The sequence below is a fragment of the Corvus moneduloides genome, chromosome 21, assembly GCF_009650955.1.
Source record: "Corvus moneduloides isolate bCorMon1 chromosome 21, bCorMon1.pri, whole genome shotgun sequence".
NCBI classification, from domain to species: Eukaryota; Metazoa; Chordata; class Aves; order Passeriformes; family Corvidae; genus Corvus; species Corvus moneduloides.
Genome location: NC_045496.1, coordinates 3496660 through 3519460, shown reverse-complemented (window position 1 = coordinate 3519460; position 22801 = coordinate 3496660). Strand labels below are relative to the sequence as shown.

Here is a 22801-nt window from a genome sequence, read left to right as displayed (position 1 = left end):
TGCAGGATTCCAGGCTGGAGGAGAAGGGCCTTGGCTTTACTATACCACAGGTTTTTTTCATCTTTTCCTTTCTCAACTGCCACTAGAATTTTTGGAAGTGAAACATCTTCCTGTGTTAAAGGGCCAGTAAATGACACACGTCTCCTTTTCTTCCCTCTTAACTGAAAGCAGACTGCAACGTGTGGGTTCAGAAATAACTCACTGCTCTCCAGAAAAGTGCTTAAACACATGTTTAACTGTAACGGGGCTGCTTGGCCTTAATGAATTAAACACTTTCCTGAGTCAGGGCTTTTTGTGTGACCATACACTGAGAAATCCACCTCGCCTCAGATACCCTCTCACCCAGGCAAGGATTACGGTGTTAAATGGCCCAAACAAAAGCATTCGAGAGTCACAGAATCACTTAAGTTGGAAAAGACCTCCAGGATCATCGAGTCCAACCTTTGATAGATCATCACTTTGTCAATTAAACCATGGCACTGAGTGCCACATGCAGTCGCTCCTTGAACACCCCCAGGGATGGGGACTCTGCCACCTCCCAGGACAGCTCCAATGTTTAGCGTTTCCTCCTGTTCTAAAGTTTACCACCACTTTCCATGAAGAAACTCCCCCTGATGTCCAGCCTGAACCTCCCCTGGAGCAGCTTGAGGATGACTCCTCACGCCCTGTCACTACCTGCCTGGGAGAAGAGCCTGACCCCCCACCTTATCGGCATTAATATGGATATTACAGACATTGCACAGACATTATTATAAACATTATTATAGCTATTACTGCCTTGTGAATTGGCCTGCTCTCCTCACAGCCGCTTTTATCGGTGTGCATCCAAGGGGGTCAGTTGCAGACGCAGCCCAACGACACCTAACCCCCTCCAGCCGGGCTCAACGGCCCCCGAACGGCGGGAGCAGCGCCGTGGCCACCCGATCCCGGTCCGTATGTGCCCGCTTCCCACACGGGAATGTCACACCGGCACGGGCAGGGCGCTTCCCGCAGCGAGCGGGGAACAGCAGCGGGCGCTGGGGGGGAAGCACAGAAAGCACAGGAAGGAGGGAAAAGAGACAAGAAAAGGAAGAGAAGGAAGGGAGGGAAAAGAGGGAGGGGAGGGAAGGGGCGGGCACGACGCCACGGGGACGGGCTCCGCCCGTGCGCGCATTCGCGCCGCTCTTTTGGCTCTCGGGCCGCGCCGTAGCGCTCCCGGGAGAGAGCGGCATTGTGCGGCCTCCGGCCCGCTCCGCGCAGGCGCCGTCCCGCATTCCCCGCCTGGCGGACCCGGACCCGCCGCCGCCGCCGCCGCGTCCCCCCCCTCCCCTCCCGCGGCCGCGCTCCTCCCTCGCCGCGGAGGAGGCGGCGGCCGCCCCCCTTCCCCATCCCCGTCCCCCGGTAAGTCACCGAGAGCGAGGCGGCGGCTCCTCTTCCGTCTCCTCCTCGTCTCCCGCACCGCCCGGGGCTCTCCCGCAGCGCCGTTGCCCGCGCGCGGCGCCGCCGCCGCCGCCTCCCCTCAGGCAGCGCGCGCGGAGCCCGCCCGCTCCCCCTCAGCCCCGGGCCCCTCCGCGCGCGCCCAGCGCGGCCCCCGCCCTCTCCCCCAACCCCCCCCCAACCGCGTGGGGACCCCTCACTTCACACCCCCCACTCCCCAAATTCGGGGTTCGCACGGGGAGCTCCCCCCCAGCCCCACCCCCACATTCCAGAGCGAGGGGAGGGCCGGGGGGCTGTTATCGGTACCGCGTGCGTGCAGGCAGGGGATGCGCTGGGAGCCCCCCGGGCATGGAGCCCCCCGGCTCCGGGACCGATGCTGCGAGGTTTGGCAGCGCGCTGCGTGCTCGCCCGAGTTCCCAGACGAGTTCCAGATGAAAAGGAGCAGGATCGGCGTTAGGAAAGTTTATTTTCTTGTGGTGGCCCCCAGGTTGCCCGGGGAGGGCGTGGAGTGTCCCTGCGTGGAGATGGTCAGGAACAGTCTGGATGCGATCCTGTGCCATGTGCTCTGGGATGAGCCTGCTGGAGCAGATGAGCCGCTGTGCTCCCTTCCAGCCTGGCCCATTCTGGGATCTCCCCACACCGAGCACAGCCGGCAGGCAACTGGTAGCGCCCTGCTCTGCACCCTCTGGGAAGGAGATGCTTGGAATGCCAGTGGATCCTGAGAGCGATCGCTCTCGTTCCCGAATGTGCTGCCACCAGCAAAAGGAGCTGCGATGTGGCAAATGCAGTTAGAAGGCAAATCCTGACATTGTGAGCTGGGGGTGATTCTGTTCCTGAGCTGAAGTGTGGCTGAGCTGCAGTGGAGATTTGTTCCCTCTGCAGCATCAGCCCCGATTACAGAATCCTGGCACTGCACTCCATCAGGTCTTGTTACGGAAAGCGAGTCTGATCCAAGAGAGAGGCTGATCCAAGGCTGCTGCCAGTCAGGGGGAAGTCTCGGGTGGAGTAGGGTATGGTTTGATGCTCAGACCTTTCAGCAGGGAAATATGACACCAAAATATTTGCATTCTGAGGTGAAAGGAATCTAGTCAGGTCTTAAGCTTTGCAAATGCCGGTTATTTTTTGCATTCTTTATGATATTGTATTCTCTACCTTAGTAAATTAAAATAGAAAGGCCTTGGACTGTTCCTTCTGTCTTCCATACAAACTGCTGCATTTACCCTGTACTAAGTACTTGTTAGAAGTGTTTTGGGGTCTGTGATATGAAAACCCTGCCACACCTCAAAGCTATTGTGCTGTATTTCTGTTTGGAAAAAGCTTTCCAAGAAGTGATCAAAGGCCGTGGCTTGAGTTCTTGGTCTTGTACATAAGTAGGTCTGAAGGCCTAAAATACTGCTGTATTGCTCAACAGATAATAAATAGGGGTTTTCATACTGGTTTCTGGCAACCTGCACTTCGACCAATCTCACTTTTGTGCATGCTGAGAATCTTTTTGACAGCTAATGAGAGTATTTTGTTTTTCTTCCAGGTTTTCCTTTCAGCGCGGTTCTCCTCTCGGTGGCAAGAGCTGCCTTTTGAAGCAGCACATTCATTCTCTCCTTCAAGCACCCATAAGTCTCATTTGCCAGCTCCAGAACCATGGCAACAGAAGAAAAGAAGCCAGATGCAGAATCCACCAAAACACAATCTACTCCTTCCTCCTCGACCAATCAGAGCAAGGTGTGTGTGGGGCTCCAAAAAAATATCCCTGTAAAAACACCTGGAACTACCTCAACACTGAGCAGCCAGGCCAGAATCAGGGATTTGGATTCTCCTGCAGATTAAGATCTTTTCCATGTGTCTGCTTCTGCTGGTGTCTTATGCTGAGGGTTTTATGGGAAAAGGGGATGGAGTGCAGGCTCTGCTGTAATGCTAAGGGGTTTGGGGAAGTTCTCACTAGTGGAATACTTCTTGTCATTTTGAGCATGACAAAGGCTGGCTGTTTGTATCCTTGGAATGCCTGGAGGTGGCTGGAGAATTGCTGAATCTGTAGTTGTGGAGTGGGGAAACAATTATTCAGGTTCTTTAAAGCCTGAAGGTGTTCAAAGGAGGTATTATTGTCTAACCATGAAGCTTTTTCAAAGAGTGGAAAAGGGCAGAAGTGGGATTTTAGGGGCATGGAGGAATTGGTCCGTGGTTTAATTCATGATCAGGGCAAAAATGCAAACACTTAAAAGCACTGCACAGATCAATATGGAGAGTGTTACTTGGAAGTGCCAGGCACTTTGTGGCTGGGCTGTTGGATTATTCTCACCTGTTTGTTACTGCCTTGGATGAAATTCATCTCAAGGGTGACTTGGTGTTGTGCTTGAAACAGTCAGGCCCCAGACTGAAAGGTTGTTTGGTTGGTTTGGGTGTTTTTTGGAGGGGACTGGGAATGTGAACGCTGGAATCTTCGTTAGGGTGAACACCCATGTGGTCCATTCCTCTGTACTGATCAGAGCTGGCCACTGAGGTACTAAATTTGGAATTTAACTCATTTATATGTATTTTTTTCTTACAGCCTGCCCCAGTAAAGCCAAACTATGCTCTCAAGTTCACGTTAGCAGGACACACAAAGGCAGTGTCATCAGTCAAGTTTAGTCCTAACGGAGAGTGGCTTGCCAGCTCCTGTAAGTATTGCTTGCTTTTATCTCATTTCAAACACAAATGTGGGCCTTGCAGAAGGGCCTGTCTGCAGTGCTACCTCCATCAGGGACAGGAGGGGTGTCACGTCACAGTTTTTCTTAAAAGAGTGATACCAAAGCTGTCACTGTTTGAGATAATTTAATTTCTGTTACTTTGAGTACTGGGTCTTTGCATTGCCAGGAGAACCCTCACCTGTTCAGCTTTCTTTACTGAGCAAATGGGCAAAAACCAATGCAGGGTTCTTTCCTTGTGCTTTTCTGTATCACTAACAGCTTAAGCTTGTAAATTAAACTTTGTGTACAGTATCTGCAGGCCAAACTTTCCTCTGGGAAATGCGGAAAGTGCTCCTGGGCTGCAGAGTTGGACACACAGGGCTGGCCAGTGCTCTGTGCTGTGTGTCTGTGGTGGTTGGCAGTCAGAGGCTTTGATTACTCCAGTGAAGTGCAGAAGGTTGTTATAGATAATGTTTCACTTCTTGCTCTCTTAAGTGATAGAGCAAGTCCCCTTCCTGCCAGCTTTGGTATTTCATAAGAGTTTTTTTGATCTTCAGCACTTCCTGACAGCTTTGCCTTGAAAATGTGTTTCTGTGACTGTCAGTGATCCAGGGAGGATCCACGGTGTAAGGAAAGGCCAGTTGGAAACTGTTGACTGTGATGGTGATGGCCACTGGAACATCTTCCAGACGTGGGAATTAACTTGGGGCTTAACTGCAAACAGACTCAATAGGATCAGTGTGCTGTGCCTTATAAATGGTTACAGTGTCCCCATCAGAGTCCCCCTCCCCTCTCCCCTGAACATGTTTTCCAAACTCTGTATCTGGCAAACGCCAACTTTTTTCTCTGGCTTGTTTTGCAAGTTACCATGGATAATATGTTTGGGTTTCTGCAGGCATTCATTCAGTCCAGCTTGTGGTGTAATTATTGTTCTTTTTGGGGCAAAAGCCTTTCAAGCATTCCCGTGGACCAGCACTACTTTTACAACTAGCAATCTAAAACAAAAGTAGAAACCCAAGTTGTCATGAGAGAAACTAAAGCTGCTGGAGTCTCTCTGCATTCCAGGCAGCTTATGTAACCTCAGCTGCTGCAGAGTGCTGTGTAGGAAGCTGTTCTTCACCAGTTCCATATCACCTTCTTCCCTGAGGTCTGCCTGGGGAGGGAGAACTGCCCAGGGTCTGCAGGGACACAGTGAACTTATTTCCTTCCACCTGGAAGGGACAGCTCTGCTAGTGCTGTTAATTAATCTCTGAACTGGCACATTCTTTTCCAGCTGCTGACAAACTCATTAAAATTTGGGGAGCGTATGATGGCAAGTTTGAGAAAACAATATCTGGTCATAAGCTGGTAAGTACCAGGTGATTACTGTGGGAATTTACCTGGGAAGAATTTTGCTTTCTTTTTCCTAATTCAGAAATTTTCATTCTTGGTTAGTTTTACTTGTGCTGAAGGTTTGTTCTTCAGTCTTACTTTGTAGTTTTTTGTTTATACAGCCCAGTGCAACAGCCTGGAATTGCTGGAGTAATATTGGGGCAGGCTGGGAATATGGGTGGAGTGCAAGCTGATGATGGAGCACCTGCATTCCCACTGCCCAGCCAGCTTGCTGTGTCCCTGCATTTCAGGAGAACCCACCTCAGACACAGGGCAGAACATTCTTGGGTGAAAATCCCTATGAATTCTGACACTGTATCCTGTTCCATCTTTCCTTTGTATAAGGAACAAAACACTTGCCTTTTAAGGAAATTAAATTTTTCTTGTGGGTTTGCCTACATAAACACAACACTTACTCATTCTGCAAAGTTCTAAAGAAAACAAAAGACTCCCAAGCCCTTTGGTTTTCTTTTTTTTTAAAGTTTCTTCCGTGCTGAAGTTTCATGAGCAAAAATGAAGGTTTATCAAAAGAAAAGCCACTGGAATATCCTCCAGCCTCTGGGGACTTGGACTGTAAAGAGCAGCCATTTGTCATGAAGAAAAGCCACTTACTCAGATTAATTTATTAACATTCTATTTAGGAATTCTAACAGAGGGGTTTGGTGGCCACAGTAAGAACTGTGTGAACAAGCTGCTGTTCTCAGAGTCTGTGGCTCAGCTTAAAATGAACACGTGCCAGATGAGCTCTTAGCCCAGCGAAATCATTGAATTCCTGACTCTCAGTGCTGAATTTTCATTCAAGCTTCAGCTGGGAATGTAATCTGCAGTCTGGGTTTTCCACTTTTCTGTGTGGCTGAACAAACAGAGCTGAGAAGAGAATTGTTTTCCTTTTGTTTTAGGGGATCTCTGATGTTGCTTGGTCATCAGATTCCAACCTCCTTGTCTCTGCCTCCGATGATAAAACTCTCAAAATATGGGATGTAAGCTCGGTAAGGGCAGGAATTATTATTTATTTACCTTCCTTTTCTCCTATATTGGCTTCTTGTTCCTGCTTCGTGTTCCTGCTTATAACAAGCTGGTGAATGGGCTATGAGGATGAATGAATTGTGCTGTCTGCTCTTGGAAAGAGTGGAATGTTTGTGGGTACCACGAGGAGCCTGTTTAGTGCTCTGAGAGAGCACTAAAGCCTGATGATGGAGATAGAACCACAGCAAAAAGCCTCTCACATGAAACCTTTTTGTACCATAGCCACACTTATTTCTGCTTTTTCCCCCTTTCTCTGATGACAGAGAGGACTGGATAATTTTGGTTGAGTTTTGATTAGGGGTATTAAATTGTTTGGGTCCTCCTGAGCTGCCCAAACAGTTTGCACCTTGTCTGCAATCATGAGAAATGTTTCTTTCTTTCCTGTTTTGTTGCAGCTGGCCCTCTGCCCATCTGAATCTGGGGTTAGAGATGGTTTCTTTCTGTGCTGCACAGTGATTAACCTTAATGTGGTCTCTCTGGATGCTTTTATGGTGCTGGGTGATGCTGTGTATTTAACTCTGCTGAATTTTATTTCAGGGTAAGTGCTTAAAGACATTGAAAGGGCACAGTAACTACGTTTTCTGCTGCAATTTCAACCCTCAGTCAAACCTCATCGTTTCTGGCTCGGTGAGTGATTTTATGTTTTTTTTTCCTTTGTGGGAAGCAAGCACTGCACACTCTGTCACTCGTCACTAAAGGGACAGACAGGTTCTTTAGGGATCCTTGGCAGAATGATGATGGCATTAAATCATGGTTACAATTACAGCTTTATTTTCTTAACAGATTATTATGATTAGTGTAGCATGCTAATTTATGATTAGAGTGACACAGAATTTCTGCAAGCAGGATTGATGTAGTACAATTTATAAGTAGTGAATACAGAATTCATAATACAACTTATGGTTTCTAATCACCTGGATTCTGACTTACCTAAAGGATGACTTCTAATCACCTCTCCCTCTGCAGATTGGGTCAGATCATGGTTTGAAAACAGTATTAAATGAAAGAATATGAATCACACAGTCTGTTTCAATTGTGTTTTCCCTCACAAACACAGCTTGTAGTCAGGTGAGCTGTGCATCACCCCTGCTGTGCTTGCTTGGGGAAAAGCCCTTAATCCATCCTCAGCGTGCAGGTGTCCTACACGGAGACAAGGAATTCAGGGAGGTGTTCCCAGACTGCTGGTTGTGTCTTGGGCTTTCTGACCCAGCTGGGACAAGGCTCATGCTGTAGCCAAGCTATACCACCCTGAATGCCTCAAACAGGTGCTTCACCAAACCCCCTTGTGCCTCTTTTCCCTCTCCAGTTTGATGAAAGCGTGAGGATATGGGATGTGAAAACAGGGAAGTGCCTCAAGACGTTGCCTGCTCACTCTGACCCAGTTTCAGCTGTAAGTCCCTCCTGATCAGTGAACACTAAAAGGCTTGTTTTGTTTAGCAGAGCTCCTCTCCTGTCCCTGTTGAGGAGAGGGTTTGTGCTCTGTTACCAAACCAGCCTTACACAGCGTCCAGGCTGCGCTGTGGTTGTTGCTGGTTTGCTCAGTGGGAATGAAATGAGTGGTGCTTTCTCTAAGATCAGTGTGGGTTTTGGTCCTGGGTGTAGATGTGAATAGAGCAGAGGTGTGCCAGTCATGCCTGAGTGTCATTCTGGGACACAGATTTGTGGCACTTGATGCTCAGAGAGCAATCAGTGTTTCCCTTGTTTTAAATCTCATTTAATAGGAGAAACGAGCTTGGAATACGCCAATATCCATTGGGATTAAGGAAAACCAGAAGGTGTTTAACTCTTAATGTCTTTAAAATGAAGAACACTGAGAAAAATCTGAGCCTCATGAGCTGTGGCTGTTCTAACATGGTTGTTCTGCCGTGTGTAATAGATATTTCACACTTAATGTCTCTTAATAGTAATAATTCTTTAAAATAGCAGAAAAATGACCTTAAAACATAAAAGGGGCTATATGAGAGGTTCTATTCCATGCCCTTACAATAATAAGGTTCTGTCCCAGGTTTGATACTGCTAATGCTGTCTGAACAGTGTCTGTGTGGTGATGTGTCCTTGGCTTCTGAAGAAACTTGTATTCCACATCAGAAGTGGAAAATAAGGAGCTTAAACATTTGAACTTTATGAGCATCCGTAAAGTTATTAGTTTTGATAATTAATATCAATATTATTGCAGGTGCATTTTAATCGTGATGGATCCCTGATAGTGTCAAGTAGCTATGATGGACTCTGGTAAGTGGTTATTTCTTGTCTGCATCACTCTTCACACCTTTTGCATTCTAAAAATACTTTTTTTTTTTAAAAAAAAAAACCTTGTATTTGTAATGTTAAAATGGTAACAAACACTTCAAACCCAATAATAATGATTTTTGTGTGCTTTTAACAGTCGAATCTGGGATACAGCATCAGGCCAGTGCTTGAAAACACTGATTGGTAAGCAGAAACTCTTCTTGTCTGGGCTCTATTTTTCAAACAGATACTTTGTGTTTCAGTGAAACTGTTAAAAACGAATGTGAAAAGAAATGCTGTCAGTGAGACAACAGAGCTGTGCGCTTTGTAACACTGCTTTTAATTTTGCTGTAGATGATGATAACCCTCCTGTGTCTTTTGTGAAGTTCTCACCAAACGGCAAATACATATTAGCTGCAACTTTGGACAAGTAAGTATTAAAAAAAAAGGAGAAAGCCACACAGAATTTAAATTTGGAGTATCAGATGATGCTTTATTTTGCTCTTTGGCTGCCATAGTAATGATAATACATGACTTCATATATAGTGTATTTTATGGAGGAGAATATGAATGGCATGGCAGTAAAATTGATACTTTGGGGTTAACTAACCCTGCATTCCAAAGCCAGGCTAAAATGATCCATGTAGATTTTTGGAACTCTGGTATGGAGAAACTTTTTTTCTGCTGCTAGGAACTTTTCAGATGGAAAAAAAAAAAACCACCAAAACACCCACCCAAGAACTAAAATCTTTGTTTTTCTTTTGTTTTCCAGCACTCTTAAACTTTGGGACTACAGCAAAGGAAAAGTAATTAATTCTCTCTCTCTCTCTATGTAGACTTAACTAAGCTTTAAGAAAACTTGGATTTTACATGTGATTTTTAAACTTAACCTATGAGTACTACAGAAAAAAAAAGTGTTAATAGCCCTTTAGTGGAGAGGACAAACTTTTAGCAGGGCCTGTTGAAACAGGACAAGGGGTAATGGTTTTAAAATAAAAGAGGGTGGATTCAGATTAGAAAGTTTCCTGTGAAGGTGGGGAGGCCCTGGCACAGGGTGCCCAGAGAAGCTGTGGCTGCCCCTGGGTCCCTGGAAGTGTCCAAGGCCAGGTTGGATGGGGCTTGGAGCAGCCTGGGACAGTGGGAGGTGTCCCTGCCCATGGCAGACCTTCAAAGGTTCCTTCAAACTGAAACCATTCTGTGATTCTCTGACTAAAAATCTCTTTGAAAAGAAAAAAAATGAGAATACTTGCCTTCTGCATAGCCCTGAGACATCAAGTACAGCAATATTTCTGCATTTTTCTCTTCATGAGCAATAAATTGCCTTTGATCTCTTTCACTGTTGTAATGGGACAAATGCAGGGCTTTGTTTTGTGTTCTAGGGCAGAGCTGCCCTCTGCATGCTCCAGATCAGTTGGCAGGGTGGGAAACACAGGCAGATATGTTTAGTCTTTTCTTCCCAGAGAGTTTGTCCTTGACTGAGAAAACTCCCTCCCAGCTGCATTCATGTGGCTCTTCCCTTGCAGTGCCTGAAGACGTACACAGGACACAAAAATGAGAAGTACTGCATATTTGCCAATTTCTCTGTCACTGGTGGAAAGGTTGGTGTTGATTTGATTATTTCTTTTTACTAATGTGCAGTTTTCACTGCTTCTCTCTGTAGATAAAAAGAAGATTTTGGGGCTGGAAACCTCCTTTGGTGGGTGCTGGTTCACAGGTTTCTCTGTCTCTAGGTGGGCCCACTGTCCCATTGCAGATTTCCTGACTTTTCCTCCTCCCTCCTTTCCCATGATAACAATGAAATGTTTATTGAGAAATAGCACTTGGATATGGCTCAGAAAGATTCAGATAATTGTGTTTTCTCTCTGCCCCTCCAGTGGATCGTGTCTGGTTCAGAAGACAACCTGGTTTATATTTGGAACCTTCAGACAAAAGAGATTGTACAGAAACTACAAGGACACACAGGTGAGGGAAGGATCTTGTTTTTATTGAAGTAATATCCCTCATATCAGGCTAAGTGAGGGCTTAGCCTGAGTATTTTCTCTCTGATATTCAGTTTTGACTGTCAGACCCATAAAGCCTTGACTGGCTGAAGCTTAATTGAACCCTGGGAGTTCGCTCCTTTTCATGAAGGGTGTTTATGGGCACTGAAAATGTTTTATTCTCCAGCAGTGAGAACTTTGACATCAGCTTACAAAGGAGATTTGCTTGAGCACAGAACTGGTCAAGATATCTAAGTGTCTCATAACATCAGTGACTTTGAATGGTCTGTTAACACCTTCCAGAGCTCAGCTCCAAAGGATAAGCATTGATGTGGACTGGAAACGTCTGTACATGTGCCTGGCCTTGAGCCATGAGCTGTCACCTGATGGGTACTTCAGTCTGAGTCCTGTAAAAGAGCAGAGTTTTAGCTGAAATCTCGGCGTGCTCAGTCCTTTGCATTGGGCTGCATCCAGTGATTTGGGCTGGATTCCAGTGATTTGGAGTGTAAGGAGGGCAGTGGCAGCAGGGTTTCATTTTCAAGCTCTGAAGATGAAATGTTACCTAAGAATTGTTGGAAGCATGACAAAAAAACTGACCTGGGTTTTGATTCAGCCATGTCTGACATGATCTGATAAAAGTAAGAACTTGAATCTAGAGAATTCCCACATTTTGGAACTTGTCAAGCACTTTCCTCCTACCCTCAATTCTTTCCTGCTTGTATTTCCTCTCACAGAGGAGCAACAGTTGTAAGATATTTACAAATAACAAGTTTAATTCTGCTGCAGGGAAATAATAACTTGGCTTTGCTGTTTTAAAACACAGTTGCTAATTTTCAGGCATGCCTGCTATGAACCAGATTTAAATAATTCTATTTTTCTATCCTTTCTTTTTGCTCAGATGTTGTCATCTCCACAGCCTGTCACCCAACAGAAAACATCATCGCGTCAGCGGCACTAGAAAACGACAAAACAATTAAACTGTGGAAGAGTGACTGTTAAACGTTCAAGGATTGCTTTAGAGACTGTCAGGAAAAACAAAATAAAATGTTTTTAAAAAAATTATTAAAAAAAAAAACACCCATAAATCCAGTTTGGCAGGAAACCTGAAGAATATTTGATGAAGTGGTTTCTGTTAGTCGTGGCCCAAAGAAAACGTCTTAGCTCTGCTAGAGCCGGGCAACGTGGTGGGAAAAAAAAAAAAGATGCAGTGTCTCCTTTTCTTGCCTAATGTTTTGGCAGACAAATGGATGATTCTGACGTCGGGTCAGAAGTCTTGGACACCCCAAAGATACTGTATTTTCTGATGGCATTGCTTCTGGGCACTGTTGCTGCTTAAGGAAGAGCTGCCAGTCTACTTTGTACCAGTAAGTTAAGTCACAAGCCTAGAGATGTGTGGAATTTTTTTAAATATGTCTAATTTTTTTTTTTTTTAATTTTTAAATTTTTTTTTCCAGAATGTAGGTTCTAGTCTCTTGGGAAGTTTCTGTATTGTTTTAAATAGGAGTACTGCATCTTTAAGGGTGCTTCATTTTAAACACTCAGCTCAAACTTTGTGACCAAATAAAAACCATGCAGTTCCAGATTTCCCTCTTCCTGCCCCTGACTTGACTCCTGTGGTGGAATCTCTTTACCTTCTGTATAGTTGCTTACCTCTTGTTACGTGTGTTTAATAGATGCTGTTCTAGAGCAAAGTTACAGTTCTTCTGTTAACCATTAAAATGAATCCTGCTTGTAGTTGTTCTCAGCATATTTTAATTTTTTTTTTTTTTTGCCTCTTCTGGTTCTAAAGCCAACTCACAGAACACTGTAAAGTTATTTCAATGTAAAAAGAAACGAACCCAGACTTTTTGTATCTTGGCAATCCATGGTATGAAGCTGTATTGCAAATGGCATGACTCTGTATCTATCTCAGCATTGGTATTTCTTTCCCTTTTTGTCATATCCATGTGGTATTTACACATCCAGAAAAAATACCATGTGCCATAATAAAAAGGTGGGATTTTATGTGTATGTTTGTGGTTACGAGTGTGCTCATGTGGAGTGTCCGTGTCCATGGAAGCTTCCCTTAAAAATATTTTTAGGGGGAAATGTTTTCTGTAGCAGCTCCATCCAGTGAGGGAGGATGAGGAGCAGCAGTGTGGAGAAAAAGAGGAACACGAGTCCACATTTATTTCATGAAGGTAAAAGGATCGAGCTGAAGGTGTCCTCAGCAGAGACAACATTGCTACACCCCCTCCCAGAGAGCTTTAGCCTTGCAGGATGGGCAGGGGTCCAGGATTTACCTTGTGCCAGTTAAGAAATGCAAGTTTTATTGCACCCACAGGGTTCTGCTGCAAGGGGATGTTTTGCTCCTGGTGAAGCAAAACCCATTTTTTTGATATTGACCTCGTGTGCTTGGTAATAACAGAAAATCAATTACAGTCCAGACCTCTGGAGTGCTGCTCTGAGGCTGCCTTGCTTTGAAACCCTTGGAGAAAAAGAGCTGCAAGATACAAGGCATAGGTTTTCTTTTTAAAATATAAAAATAGAGTTCGTGTTGAGCTGCTAAAATGGCTATTAATAATATCACTGCCTTTGGAGGTTTTTCATTACCCCCAGGAAGGGACACTGCGTCTAGACTTGGTGTCACTGCTAAAATGATCAACTCATGATTTTTTGCAGTCTTGAAGGCCGGTGAAACTCTTCAATGCAAGATGGGGCTGTGCTGCTTTACAGCATGGAGAAGCTGGAATTTTATTCCAGCAAAGCATTTTAATATTGATTCAGAAATACTTCCTGGCATAGTGCTTCTCTCGTCCCTGCGTGTGAGTGGCTTTGCTGGCGCAGCTGTGCTGTCTCTCCCTGCCCTCTGAGCCACAGAGCTGTGGAGAAGAGAGATCAATTTTCTGCTATCACGAAATCTCTTGAACGCAGATAGAAAACCCCTAATGTAAAGGATCTGCTGTAAAGCTGCTCTTCATAAAGGTTGTGTTTAAATCCTTAATATCCCACCTGGGATTAATGCTGCGGCCTATTGGCATGAGCTCTACTTAGCTCTAATTCTGTGCAGCCTGGCATGGCTGTGGTGGTTTCAGGGCCAGGATTAACTCAAGCACAGGTCTGAAAACGAGGATTGTGCACTGGCTGGACGGGCTGGAGTAGGGGAGGTGTAACTTTATGTTAGGTGCGGGCTGAGAGGGGCTGGGGTGCGTTATAGCGTTCTGAGGAATGCCGAGTTATTGCTCTGGGGCTCTGGTGCACCACCAACTTTTAGGCTGAGGCAAAAGGCGAGCTGGGTGACTGAAACAGAGGGTGCTGCTTTTTTTGTTAGGGGTCTCCCGCAAAGAAAACTAGAGGGGAATAAAGGAAAAAAACATGGTTAGATGCCACGAAGTAGGTGGCAGTGCCTTAACCGTATGTGTGTTGTATAGGCCACTAGTGCCTCTTCCATCCTTATCAAGGGGAGTGCTAACCTTCTCTCCTTTCATACAACACAAATTAGGAACCGCGGTCCAGGCTATTTAAACCTCCACTAACCTACATCTTTCAGAATAGCGTGAGGCAACTTTTCTTCCCATCTTTCTCCTTAATTTGACATTCCTTCCTAATCCCCATAGAATAACTTTTACACTAAGTCTAGATTCCCCTAGAACTCCTAAAAATCTCGATAAAATAGCATAAACGCGCGTTTTCCACTACCCTTTTAATGTATTCATCACTCTCAGCCAATCAGCGCTCAGAAGGCGGAGCTTCTTCTCCTGCCCCGTGACGAGCGGGGTACGGTTTTACTTTGGCCTCGCTGATGGCGGCGGGCGCGCAGGGGTTCGCCGGTTCGAGTCCCGCTCCCGGCGGGGCGGTGCCGCTGGGATGAGCTCACCGCGATGCGCGGCGGACCCGCGGGACGTGCGCAGGGGATTGAGCCGTCCCGCCGGTATCCCGCGGGGATTGAGCCGTCCCACCGGGTATCCCGCGGGGTTTGAGCCGTCCCGCCGGTATCCCGCGGGGATTGAGCCGTCCCGCCGGTATCCCGCGGGGATTGAGCCGTCCCACCGGGTATCCCGCGGGGTTTGAGCCGTCCCGCCGGTATCCCGCGGGGATTGAGCCGTCCCGCCGGTATCCCGCGGGGATTGAGCCGTCCCACCGGGTATCCCGCGGGATTGAGCCGTCCCACCGGGTATCCCGCGGGATTGAGCCGTCCCGCCGGGTATCCCGCGGGGATTGAGCCGTCCCACCGGGTATCCCGCGGGGTTTGAGCCGTCCCGCCGGTATCCCGCGGGATTGAGCCGTCCCGCCGGTATCCCGCGGGGTTTGAGCCGTCCCGCCGGGTATCCCGCGGGATTGAGGAGTCCTGCCGGGTATCCCGCGGGTTTCAGCGGGAGCAGGAGTGCACCGCGGGATGTGCTGGCGGAATCTCCCGCAAGCGGAGCAGCGGGGGAGGAGGGAGCCCATTCCCGACGCGTTCCTGCTACCCCGGAGCTCGCAAATCGCTCCGAGTTTCATCAGAGCTAATGACGAGTTACAAGATGTGGGAACAGTGGAAGAGGTTGGGTGGGTTTTTTTCCCTTTTCTTAAAGCCTTTCTCTTCGGCATCCCAAGCGGGTAAAACCAAACATCTCGCTAAATCAGCACTGCAACGCCTCAAACCTGCCGGGGGAGCTGATGTTCCCACCGGGATTACCCTCCCAGCATCCCGCCGCAGGTCCCACCGATGCCACCACAAGGCATCGCTCCATCCCTCGACCCCTGCGACTCTCCCAGACCTTCCCGCTGGATTCCCGGAGGGAAGGACCAGGCGGTGCCGCGTGTGGCTGGCGGAGGAGCAGCTTTTTCGGATGAGGCTGCGGATCCAGGTGCAGCGCCCAGGGGTTTGTGTGGCCCCGGCCCCGCCAGATGTGCACATCTGCTTTATCACAGACTCACAGAACAGCTTGGGGTGGAAGGGACCTTACAGCTCATCCCATTCCAACCCCCTGCCATGGGCAGGGACGCCTTCCACGATCCCAGGTTGCTCCAAGCCCTGTCCAACCTGGCCTTGGACACTGCCAGGGATGCTGCATCACTGCCACAGAGCCCAGGCTGCTCCTGGATGCCCCTTCCAGATAACTGATGAGTTTATTAAGGGATTAAAAGTTAGTTTCCCCTCCTTATTGAATGCTCTGATTTATGCATGCGTTTAAATCAATCCCATTTCCTGCCTTTTATCCCTTCTCCCCCAGGCTTTCAGGCTTTACTGTGTCAGACGTTTGCTACAATCACATTGTTTCGAGGCAAGCGAGACGCCATGGGTGGTTTAAGGGATTTGAATCCTTGAGCTGCATTACTTGGGCACTTCTCCCAGGTGCCAACTGCCCCTCCTGAGCTGTAGCTGCCCCTCCTTCCAGCAGCTAGTGCTGCCTCCCGGTGAAATATGAACCAGCATCCCTGCTAATGAAGATGCTGTTGGAGATCAGGTACAAACGTGCCTGGCTGGGAGCTCTGTCTGGCACAGGAGGTGCCTGGTGGGCTGGGGTGCCCAGGGTGGAGGATTTCAGGTGCTGCTAGCAGGCAGTTGCTGGATGAGCCACATAAGCAGCTTATTTTGTCATTTTAATTTTTTAATCCTGTGCATTCGGTTGCGCTCTCTTATTAGTAAGCATTAGCTCTCCAAGTCCCATTAGCTGCACTGAGAGCTGGGGCTTTGCTTGTGGGGACAGCGCTGGAGGAGCCAACAGGGGGTGGGGAGGCCTCATCCTGCAGCTGGTGACATCTGTGGTGTCCCATGTGGCTGTGGGTCTGACCCTGGCCCTGTAGAGCCATCACTGCTCAGTCCTTTCCTCTGCTGTCCCCCTGTCCCCTTCCCAACCTCTTGGCAGCCCCAGCTCCCTCCAGAGCTGATCCAAGCCCGGGGCTGGCTCTGTTTGGTCTCTCCCTGCGTTATTAAGGCAACTATTTTCTCGTGTGTAAATACACAGATTACATTCAAACCCTCTTCCCTCTCCTTCAGGTTTTCCCCTTAACCCCAGGGCCATCCCCAGAGCTGTACTTTGTTAGAGGATCTCAAGTCTCAGATTTAAAATTAGTTGACTGCTTCTCTTTAATAAAATTATTCCTGCCCTCTTTAAATAGCACAATATGTCACAGAAAGCCGGTGGGTCCGTTCATGAAGATGAGGCAGCTCAGAGAGGAAAAAGAGACGGGGGGAAAAAAAAAAGTAAAACCATACATCTCCCCAAACCCCTTCTGCCTAATCCAACTGAATTAGAGGATTTCGAAGTGGATTTAAAACTAAATCTTGATTAGGGAGAATTTCTCTCCAAGAGCTGCTGCACGGTGGTATTAATGGGAAGTGATCGTGGACAGAGGAAATAGGACAGAAATAACCGAGGGTAGCACATACGCACTCAGGTCTGTGCATGAACTGAAAGAGTCGGGGAATTTCTCCAGAGGAAAAGGGAGAAATTAAGCATTGACATAAGGAGCCTGGGTGCCAGGGGCTGGCTGGGCAAGCGGGGAGCAGCCAGATCCCTGCTGCACCGACGGCACCTCCCTGAATCTCGCTGGAAGGGCTTCCAGGTGAGAAGGACGCGCCGAGGACAAGGACGGCCGGGGTGAAGAGCCGGGAGGAGAGGAGGTCCCAGCCCGCTCCCCCAGAGCCCCGTGTCCACCCTGTGAGCTCTGGGTGACCCCAGAAGCTGCTCCCCATGCTCTGCGGACACATGCCCGGAGGTGCCCATGGGATCCTGTCTCTGCTGACCGTGGTGTTTGTCCTGCCAGAGGGTAAGTGCTGCTCTCCCCGGGGTGCGGGTGTGCCTTGGAGTCGCGGTTTGCATCCTCCTTAAACCCGGGTTGCTCAGGTGTGGTTTAGCCTCGGGATGAATTTGGGGGCTCTCCCGCCCCAAGCCATGGAGCTGTGTGCTGGTGGTTTTAGGATGGAGGTAATGTCACCGTGTTTTGTACAAAAGGGCAGTGCACCAGGATTTGGAATCCCCTGGGCTCCTCTTCCCTGATTTGGCTGGGGCAGGGACTCCTATAGCTGTGCCTGGCTGTGTGGGGGTGCTCATCCCCCCCAAAAACCCCATGAGAACACAGGAGGGCTCGGGAAGGGCTCTGGGTCAGTGTTCAGATGTGAGGAAAGGTAATGGCAGCAACCTGGTTAATCAACAGAGGTTGCCTTAACCTCCACAACAGAGGTGGATGCTGTAAATTAATATCCTTTGAAGGCTTTTTTTAGGTTTTTTAAGAAACCTGAGAAATGGCTTAATTCCCATTGTGGCAATTTTCAGACACAGTCGCTGACCCCGGAGGGAGAGGCTGAGCTGCCCCCAGTGCAAAGCCCTGGGGACACACTGAGGCCGCCGGCCCGCGGTCACAGGCACGGTGGCTCTCGGTGCTCTGAAGGAGGATTTCCCTTCTGTTTCTGTGCTGCTTTGCCTTCCTGATAGACCCTGTGATAACATCAGGACTGCATCCAGGGGAGAAAACCAAACCACGCTGATAAACCCATCCCTCAGGAGCAAACACAGACACAGCTAAACTGGAGAAATTTGGTGAAAAAAGGAAAAGCTGTTGTTGAGCGCGACCGAGAGCCCTGACTCGGTGGTGTCTGTGGTTGTGAGGTTTCACCTACTCTTTACACCCCCTGTTTCAAAGCTCCCTTGTTCCCACAGTTTGATCCCAGCTCAAGTCTCCGGCTAATCTCTGATTTCGCACTGACCTCTAGCGGGAGATGAGTCTGTATTTTTGGGCCCACTGGGTAAACAAGTGACGGGCAGCTCCGGGCTCTGGCTTAATGCGTCTTGGCAAGGCAGGGAGCGCTGCGAAGCCGTCGGTAGAGAGTAGCTCGGAACGAGTTGAAGTCTTTTCCCCCCTGGAAAAATCCAGCCGTGTTTCTCCTCGTTCTTGTTTAGTGTCTGGACTCCAGTGCTATGGCTGCAACATCGTGGTTGGCACCAAAAACGTGGACATGGGGTGCTCCAACCCCGAGGTGATCACCTGCTCCCAGTCCCACCAGGGCTTCAAGCACCGGTTCTGCATTAAAACAGAGAGCGGTGAGTCCGCCCCTGGGCCCGGGGGTGCAGGGGCTGCTCGAGCCTCTGTTCACCCCCAAACCCAACCTTGCAGCCCCCGAGCAGGGCCTGTCCCCTGTGCCAGGCTGTCACAGCACCCCCTCCACCCTGCTCGTCCCCCTGACGTCCCGCCCTGTGCTTGCTTTGCAGTGGTCCTGGGCATCCTGCTGACCAGCGGCTGTGCCACCTCCCGCCACTGCCAGCAGCAGGAGCTGCCGGGGGTCCGCATCCACTGCTGCGATACCGACCTGTGCAACAACTCCCCCAGAGCCCCCCGGCCGCCCCCCGGCCACCTCCTGCTGCCCTGCGTCCTCGCCGCCCTGCTCCTCTCCTGAGCCCCCCGGGCCGGGGGGATGCGGGATCCTCGTGGGATGGGTGCTGGCAGCAGGGGTGCCCCCATCGCTGCTCCTGCGGGTGGGCAGGACGCGCTGCTCTCCCCCCTCCTCAATAAAAGGTGCCCAACGCTGTGCCCTGGGAAGGTCTCGGTGATGCCCGGCGGCAGCGCTGCAGCCCGGGGAGGACGGGGATGCTCCGCGGGGCTGGGGATACCCGCAGCAGCCCTGGGCAGGGGGAACACAGAGCCGGGAGGTCTGCCCACGTCCCCGCGGGGATCGGGAGCGCGGCCGAGCCCCTCTCTTCCCACGAGAGGGCATCCGCGACCCTCGCTCCGCATCGCGGCCGCTGCGGGGGCTTCGCGGTTCAGTGATGGAGCACCCGCGCAGGGCAGCATCCCCGGCGCTGGGATGGGCGCTGGGCTGGGGGACAGAGGCCCGCGTGAAACCAGCGGGTTTTTTCCGACATTTTCCCCAGCAGAAGAGGCCAAACGGGAGCTTTAACAGGAAAAATCCCATCCCGTGAGGATCGGAGCCCCGGTGGCTGCTCCAAGGTCATCGCGGGGGTTTGCGGCAGAGCTGGGAATTAAACGCATCTGTCTCAAGAGCCAGCCCTGTGCTTTTATCACCAGAGAAACAGCATAAACCTCGCTGTGAGAAAAGGATGAAATATTTTTATTCCATTCTTTTTTTTTTTCTTCAGATGAAAAAAATAATAATGCAAAAGATCTTTTCCATGCAAAACATCAGCTTTTGATGACATTTCTCAGATGTGTGTCAGAAAACAAGCCAAAACTCTACTAAAAATATTATCTGAGGCACCTTCCCAACAGAAGCATCTTGGGACTGATACAAAACAAGTTCAGATGCTGAAGATTCAAAATAAAAGGAAATCAGAAAACAAATCCCGTAAGAAAAACGACAAGAGCAGCAACACTACCCAATCCCCCCTCTTTCCCCTTAAAATGTTCCCTATGATTTTCGGGGGAGCAGGAAACGTTTCCTTGGCAGCTGGAGTTATTCTGGCTACTGGTTATTTATCTGCCTGTGCTGAGCTCTCGCAAAACCTCCCCGCATCAGCCCTCTCCAGTGTAAATTCCCATTGATCTGCCGAGGATCGGGATGGGGCAGAGCTGGTGGCTGGAGGATAGGGATGGGCAGAGCTGGTGGCTGGAGGATGGGGATGGGGCAGAGCTGGTGGCTGGAGGATGGGGATGGGGCAGAGCTGATGGCCGGGGGTGCTGCTGTGGCAGCTTTGCCACCCAGCAGCGTTTTTGGGGAGAAGCGAGGGGCGAGGAGCTGCCGTGGTGCCTCCATCGCTCCATCCCGGTCCCCTCCCCTCGGTTCCCGGGGCGGGCGATGCTGCTGGCCCCGCTCTGCCCCCCTCGCCCGGCCCGAGCCATCCATCTTACACCGTGTAAGAGGCCTGTTGCAATTAAGTAGGCTGAAGTGCTCCTGAACTCTTTAACCTTTGCCCTGGGATTGCTCCTTTTGCCCCGGGGCTGTGGATCAGCTCCATTGCACTCTCCAAACAGCGCCTGCTACTTAGCTGACATTTCTTTCTCCTGCTGGATCCTATTAGCACCCTGAGGTTGAAAATGCTACTTTGGAGTGTTGTAAGGAATGTGATTTATACTGGAAAGTAGCGGCAATCTATCTTTCCCTATACACACAGCACACATGGGGCTGGAGAGCTAAATCCACATCGCCTGAGCAAAGAGCGCCCGGGATAATTGGGGAGGAGGCTTCAGCCAGGGAGAGGAGCCTGGGAGGGATGGCACTGGGGCCAGGGGATCTGGAACTTGGGGCAGGCAATGGGGCTGTGCAGGAAACCTGCTGCCCAGTGGGATCCCAGTCCCGCACCAGTGCAAACTGGTGCTGAACCCTCCCGGTTTCCAAGCAAGGACTGGGAGCTGCCTGTGCTGTTTTCAAAGGTTCTGGTTGGGGGATCCATCGTGTCCTTCCTCACCATCGATCCTGTGATTCCTGAGCAGAACTCGCACTGGTTTGCCTGCGTGTGAGTCCGTATCGCGGATAACACAATCTGCATTGGAAGCAGATGGAAATAAGAATTGAATGGAGCCTGAAGGAGGGCTGATTAGCCTTTATCAGATATGACACAGTAAGCACCGAGGCTCCTTGCTGGAACACCGGGTTAAAATCTCCTCAGTGTCAAATTCCATCCTCCCTAAGCAAAGAGACACTTTCCATAGTGTTTGTGTGAATCTTCTGGATAAGCCCTGGAGACTGAAACCATCTCAGCTTCATCTGGGCATTAAAAGTCCCACCCACATGTTTAAAAAAAGCCCCAAACCCAGAAACGCAAAAGCTGACATTTACTCTAAAATGTCTTTTTCTTCCTGCATGGCTGCGTGGATCCCGTGTGAGCCGCTGCCTCCTCCTCACCGGAGCGGGGCCGGAGGCATCTCCTGGGCATTCCCACCTTCAGCCCCGCTGGAAGCTGAGGGATTATTTTGCACACGCAAAAGTGTGTGCACGAGCATGCACACAGACACCAGCACAGTATTTTCTGGGAGGAAAACCGACTAAAGAAAAAGAAAAAAAACCCCCAGCCCTAAGCAGCCTCTGTGTCAAAAGCCCTTTTATAAAAGCCTCAGTAGCTGAAGAATTGCCATTGTTTCAGTCTCCAGTGAGTGCTAGTCTTAAAATATTTCCAGCTCAGAGCAGGCTTTGACATTCTGCCCAGACCCAGGAGAGGGAACAAACATGAGTTCAGAAATGTTTCTACAAGGCGCAGATCCTTCTTCTTTTGGGAGAGTCACGTTCAACATCTCGCATCCTGTGGCGATGTCCCCCCAAAGTGGGGGAGACACCACAAAACACCCCTGGAAGCAGGGAGGGGGGAACTTCTCAGGGGCTCGCTGGTTTTCACACCACTTTTACTCAGCCTTTCCCTCCTGAGCAGCAAAACCCATTTTTTCCCCCCAGAACTACGGCATTCCAGGCTGCTCTTCCTGCCTGGATGCCGATGGCTGTGCAGACCTAACTCCCCATCCCGCTGGATGCCAGCAGATGGTCCAAAAGCACGGGCTGTGGAGACTCTGGAAATCAAAGCAGCCAGAAAGTTTGCAGTGATATTCATCCCCCTTCAGCCTTTTTTTGTTCACCAGTGATGCTGCGAGTGACAGAGTGAGGATTAGGATGGAGGAAGCTCTCAAAGCTTCACTATTTCCATCTCTGTGGAAGGGCAGGAAAAGGATGGACTGTGGCAAATGGAACCATGGAACGGTGTAGGTTAGAAGGGACCTTAAAGATCACCTCAGTCCAACCCCCCTGCCATGGGCACTTGCTCCATGTGGTGGCAGTGGGGACAAGGACTTGTTGGGGGGTCACAGCACAGCCCCTGGGCCAGTTTATCCCCAGTTTTTCATGGTTTATCCCCAGTTTTTCATGGTTTATCCCCCTTGCCCTTTCCATCACGTAAAATAAGGAGAGGAGCTGAGCTAAACGTTGCTACACTTCTTGCAAAAAACTTCTTGGCATAAAAATGCAGAAAGCTGCCAGAGGTTTGGAGGCAATTGGGAATTATGTGGATGCGCTGGGGTCTGCTTGAAGCTGGTTCCAAGAGGCTGAATGCTCCAGAGAGCAGGAGTCAACCTGAGCTTATCTCAGCTCCGAGCACTCCTGACGTTGGATAAAGGGCAGTGTTTACCCAAGAACAATGTGGGGTTAAAATTTAGTAAGTCCTTGTGCAACTCCTCATGGAGAGGCAGCAAGGACAAATAAACATCTCTCAAACACAG

The 22801-nt window shown here is 49.4% G+C and overlaps 2 protein-coding genes and 1 non-coding gene across 3 annotated transcripts in view; 1 reads left to right on the top strand and 2 right to left on the bottom strand.

Moving 5' to 3' along the window:
- The window catches only part of BRD3 (bromodomain containing 3), a 44286-nt gene extending 42825 nt beyond the window's left edge, over nucleotides 1-1461 (bottom strand). Inside the window, exon 1 of the mRNA XM_032130420.1 lies at nucleotides 1390-1461. The gene's annotated coding sequence lies outside the window, so the exon portion shown is untranslated. The remainder of the gene's footprint in view (nucleotides 1-1389) is intronic.
- WDR5 (WD repeat domain 5) lies at nucleotides 1289-12691 on the top strand. The gene is made up of 14 exons (XM_032130421.1): nucleotides 1289-1380; nucleotides 2945-3135; nucleotides 3959-4067; nucleotides 5350-5423; nucleotides 6347-6436; nucleotides 7011-7100; nucleotides 7780-7863; nucleotides 8650-8705; nucleotides 8860-8906; nucleotides 9057-9132; nucleotides 9475-9508; nucleotides 10226-10300; nucleotides 10577-10664; nucleotides 11580-12691. The coding sequence occupies exons 2-14, from the start codon at nucleotides 3055-3057 to the stop codon at nucleotides 11678-11680; spliced, it is 1005 nt and encodes a 334-aa protein (XP_031986312.1). The 5' UTR covers nucleotides 1289-1380; nucleotides 2945-3054; the 3' UTR covers nucleotides 11681-12691.
- A 1336-nt stretch (nucleotides 12692-14027) lies between these two features.
- On the bottom strand, nucleotides 14028-14155 carry LOC116454556. The gene has a single exon (XR_004244138.1). It is a non-coding gene; the product is annotated as a U6atac minor spliceosomal RNA (small nuclear RNA).
- Between the last annotated feature and the right edge of the window lie 8646 nt (nucleotides 14156-22801).